At 50.7% G+C, this 5,000-nt stretch overlaps 1 protein-coding gene across 2 annotated transcripts in view; it reads right to left on the reverse strand.

Annotated features, from left to right (window-relative positions):
* The window catches only part of LOC143294383 (uncharacterized), a 13,149-nt gene that overhangs the window by 297 nt on the left and 7,852 nt on the right, over positions 1-5,000 (reverse strand). For both annotated transcript variants that reach the window (XM_076605859.1, XM_076605858.1), the window contains 2 exons: positions 4,031-4,240; positions 1-1,942 (listed from right to left, as the gene is read on the reverse strand). The exon at positions 1-1,942 is cut by the window's left edge and continues 297 nt beyond it. In XM_076605859.1, coding sequence (XP_076461974.1) covers positions 1-1,942; positions 4,031-4,240 — 2,152 coding nt within the window. The remainder of the gene's footprint in view (positions 1,943-4,030; positions 4,241-5,000) is intronic.

The raw sequence follows: 5,000 nt of genomic DNA on the forward strand, positions 1-5,000 counted from the left end.
GCCCTCGCCGCTCCTGGCTGCTGAGCCGCTGTGGTGGTGTTGATGGTGACCTGTTCCCCCCCTTGCCCCGTGTCATCAGGGGGACGGCATAACCGAGGGCTGCTTTCTGTGCTGGCAGACAAGGTGGTGGGGACCGTCGATGGGTTATGCCTGTCGATGTCGATGCCAGAAACACTCCCTGGACCCTCAGCAACGAGAGAGGTTGGCACTGGGCTGGAGTCATCCGTGGTGTTGTTGCTGCTGTCGCTGCTGCTGTTGCTGTTGTTGTTGTTGTTGTTGTTGTTCAGGTTGTCATTTCTGTTGTCCTGGCCGTCTGTGGTGGTGTTGCTGTCGTTGTTGTTGTTGTTGTTGTCCTCACAATCCGTGACGTTGCTGATGTTGTTGTCGTTGTCTTCACCGTCAGTGGTGATGTCCCTGTCGTCATTTCTGTTGTCCTGGTCGTCTGTAATGTTGCGGTCGTTGTTGTTGTCGTGGCCATGTGTGGCGATGTTGCGGGCGTCATTTTCATTGTCCTGGCCGTCTGTGGCGATGTTGCGGGCGTCATTTTCATTGTCCTGGCCGTCTGTGGCGATGTTGCGGGCGTCATTTTCATTGTCCTGGCCGTCTGTGGCGATGTTGCGGGCGTCATTTTCATTGTCCTGGCTATCTGTGGTGATGTTGCGGGCGTTGTTGGTGTCCTCACAATCCGTGGTCATGTCGCTGTCGTCGTCGTCGTCATCGTTGTTGTCTTGACCGTCGGTGAGCAGTTTGAGCTCTGTCTCATGAGCCTCAGTGTTCCATGGTTCCGGGTGTGCAGTAAAACCCGACGCCACGGTCTCTCTGGCGGCACGTCCTGGGCACTGCTGGTGGTTTTCTGCTCGACGAACACCCTGATGATCCCCCCTGTATGTGCGCTGCGGACCTTGCGGCGGCTCATGAGCAGATCCGTTAATTCCTGTGGTCATGGTTTCTGTGATGAAAACGTTCTTCGGGGAGTCGATGTAGATGCTCTGTGGTCTGTGCAGCTGTACGCCGAACCCCTCGTCTGAGTGCCTCGTCGGGGGTTGTTGTCGGTCTCCATGGTCACCTCTCGGGATGAAGCACTGACGTGACCCCTGATCCATACAGATCTCCTTCCGGACTGTGTCGTCTGCAGCTTCAACACCCTGGGCGATAAAACCTCCTGTTGCGGCTGTTGAATCGGCCCCAGTTTCCGCGTCCATTTGTAGGTCGTTGACAGACAAGGACGGCGCTTGGTTTACCGAAGCTGGGCTCTGGTCCAGGCTGGATGGGTGGGGGTGGGGACAGGGTATGTTCAAGGGTTTCCTCCCCCGTTGGTCGCGTTCTGTCGCTTCGCCCAAACCCGTCGCTTGCTTGGAGTTGTCCTCCACTGAGAGGAACTGGTCATGGTCAAGCCTCTCTGCGATGCCGGTTGTAGACCCGCTCGTCTGATTGAGAGAGCTGGGGAGAACGTCAGCAGTGTCACCTCCCTGTGACCCCAGACCTCTCGGCAACCCAGCCGTGCAGCTCTTCTCGGCCATTCTGCCTTCTGTGGGCAGCGAACGAGGAGGAACGCCCAGCTGGGGGTTCCCACAGGAGGAATCCGGCATCCCCCAACACCAACCACCCGCAGAAGCATCACCGAATTGAGGGAAGCCGTGACTCTGGGAGAAATCGTTCTCAGCGCTGGCGCCGACAGTTACCATGTGGCCACCGTCCGGGTGTCTTGGGGAGCAGACCCCACCTGCTTCACTCCCGTAAGCTTCCGAGGGTGGGATGATCCCCTCCGTTTCCAGCCGCAGGACTACCCGCGCCCCCTCCCGGCCCAGCTGTGTCAGTGCCAGGGTCAGCTGGCCCACCGTGGCCTTCTGCTTGAAGCGCTCAACGTAGGCATCCAAGAGCTGGTTGTGCAGGTCTTCAGCCTGGCATGACTTTAGTTGTAGTTCATCCTCCAGCGGCAGTCCTGTTCAAACACGCCACCAAAGTGGGAAAAAGTATAGGAGGTTGGAGGCCCCACAATATATATATATATATATATATATATATATATATATGTGTGTGTGTGTGTGTGTGTGTGTCTGTGTGTGTCTGTGTCTGTGTCTGTGTGTGTGTCTGTGTGCGTGTATATATTTTTAATGGCGCAACCTGCAGACTTTCTACACGTAAGGTCTTCACAGCTGCATAAAGCGATGGGAGAAGTGTGTTACCCCTTAGTGATACCCATGAAGAGAAAGACAAATAACTTTTTTCTTTTTTTTTTCCTTCTTTTTTTTTTAGGGGTCTATAACACTAGAATCTTAAGGCGCGGTGGCAGAGTGGGTCAGTGGGTTTGACTTCTGATCCAGTGTGCACCGGTGGTCAGGGTTCTAGACCTCGCACTGTACTCTGACTGGCCCCGCTCAACCCAGGTGTAATAATAATAATAGTATTTATATAGCGCTGAATCTTGTGCAGAGACAAATCTAAGCGCCTTGACACCAGTCATTCACACGCATGCATAACTCTAACACTGAAGAAACTGAAGACAAGGAAGAGGTAGGGGAGGAAGGCTATCTTGTGAAGAGGTGGGTTTTAAGGCCAGACTTGGAAAGAGCTGAGTGCGGAGACCTGACGAAGCGAAAGTGGAAGTTCATTCCAAATACAAGGTCCAGAGACAGATAAAGAACGGTGTCCAACAGTGGAGTGTTTGAATCTGGGTATGCGTTAACAGAGTGGATCCGAAGCCGATCGTAGAGAGCGAGACGGAGTGTAGAGGTGAAGGCAACCACAAAGATAGGAAGGGGCAGATTTGTGAATACATTTATAACATAGAGTGCTGATCTTATACTCTATTCTGTGTGAGACAGGGAGCCAGTGGATATATTGCAAAATAGGAGTGATGTGCTCAGATCTTTTCTGTCTGAGGACGAGTCGGGCAGCAAAGTTTTGTATGCGCTGAATGGACTGAATGGATGAAGCTGGTAAACCAGACAACAGGGAGTTACAGTAGTCAAGGCGAGAGAGAATGAGAGAAACGACAAGTCTAGATGTTGCGTCTGTGGACAGATATTTCCGGACGGAACTGATGCATCGCAATTGACAGTAGCAGGATTGGCATGTCTGACTGACAAATTTTGGCACGGACAGTGTGTTGTCATGGACAACGTCGAGGTTACTGACTGAGCTGGAAAGAGGGAAATATGTAGCTAGCTCTGGATGCCTGAGGTCCGTTGGGGAAGGTCAAGACGGGTGGACGGAGAGTACGGGGCCCCACCTTCTTATGCCAAGCCCTGGACACTGTGGAAATGAATTCACTGCCCTTATCGAACCTTAAAACCCCTTCAGTGCCAGGGGGAAATCAGCAGAAAAGGGTGTTTCAGGTCATAAAACATTATCCAAAAATAATAAGCCTAAAACTGAGAAAATGGTCTGGAGATACACCACTCCAGACGAACTGTGTGAATTTTCAGCCTTCCAGAGCTATTTCTCTTTTTCTGATGACGTCACCAGTGACGTCACTATGCACGTACGTAATACGTTTATGGCAGAGGCTGTACTCTAATGATATATCCCGGCGTCAACCAGGCTGGGGTGATGCAGACACCTGCAGTGCTGGTCAGGATGTTTGAGCGAAACACTCCCAAAGACGGCATCCATGAAGTGGATAACCCTCGCGTGGGTGGTCCCAGTCTTCCCATTTTGAGCACACAGCACGCTCAGCTCTGGTTAGGAGCTGGCCAGTAGTGATCATCGCGTCTGCCAGTGTGTGTGTGTGTGTGTGTGTGTGTGTGTGTGTGTGTGTGCATGTTCGTGCATATATGTGTGTGTGTGTGTGTGTGTGTGTACATGTGCGTGCATGTGTGAGTGTGTAATGATTCGTGTGTATACGTGTGTGTGTGTGTGCGCGGGCGCCGTATATGTATGTGTTGATGAGTGTGTATGCATGTATGCGCGCGCGTGTGTGTATATGTGTGTGTTGATGATTGTGTCCATGTGCGTGTGTGTGTGTGTGTGTGTGTGTGTGTGTGTGTGCCCGCGCGTGCGTGTGTGTGTTAGAATCCGACTGACGTACCCAAGTTTTTAGCCAGCTTCCTCCAAAGAGGGCCACCGTGGCCGTGAGTCTGACGACACAGATCCTCCAGATGATCGGCTAGCCCGACGGTGGCGTCCAGGGGCGTGTGGGGAGGGTAGGGGGTGGGACAACCCGGGCCCCGCATCAGGCGTTGGTGTGACGACTGCCCAGCGCCCCCTGCTGCCCCGTCATCCGCTCCCTCCCAGGGGTCTGCAACGTCAAGCTTTAAGATCAGACATAATGTAGCCGAGTGCCCAGTTGGCTACGATGACCGCTATAATTCAGCTTCACGGCACAAGCCGTTGAAGAAGACAACTCGCAATTGACCTCCTGATCTTAACTCACGCATTAATATAGCGTGTGACGGTGTTCAGAATTTGAATCAAAGCGCCTTCTAAACAGATGCTCCAAACATTTATAAAGATTAAGTCTCTGTATCATTCACCGCCAGATTATATCTGTTGTGCGTACACTCACTTCAAGCAGTCAGAAGCACTCTTGATTTTAATCTATTAATCTTTTGTAGGCCAAAATATTTCAACGTTGAAGGTTACGTCATTTTGTCTTTTCGTCACATAAAAAACAAGAGAGGCAAGGCCTTCAAGACTCACTTGTGATACACTTTAAAACAAAATCTAATCGTTAAAATGTGTATTTGTTATTATAAAGCTTTGGGTTAAAAAAAAAAAAAAATCCTAACGGCAGATTTGAACCCCGCGTGTTCGGGTGAGAAGAAATTGTCTTACCCAATACACTATCATTGCTCCTTAATTGACGTTCAAAAATTTAACATTTAAACATGCTTTTTTAAAGGGCGATAAATCGATTGTGGTATTAGCAGTGAGAACGCTGTTTAAATCATATTATTCTGGTGTATCTTGGGCATTCAAAAAATCATTAAGGGCAATTGAAAATTCTTTTTAAGTCCGCGGTAAAGGAGACGTGGCTATCGCGGCAATCACACTGCAAC

Source organism: Babylonia areolata, chromosome 19, assembly GCF_041734735.1.
Source record: "Babylonia areolata isolate BAREFJ2019XMU chromosome 19, ASM4173473v1, whole genome shotgun sequence".
NCBI classification, from domain to species: Eukaryota; Metazoa; Mollusca; class Gastropoda; order Neogastropoda; family Buccinidae; genus Babylonia; species Babylonia areolata.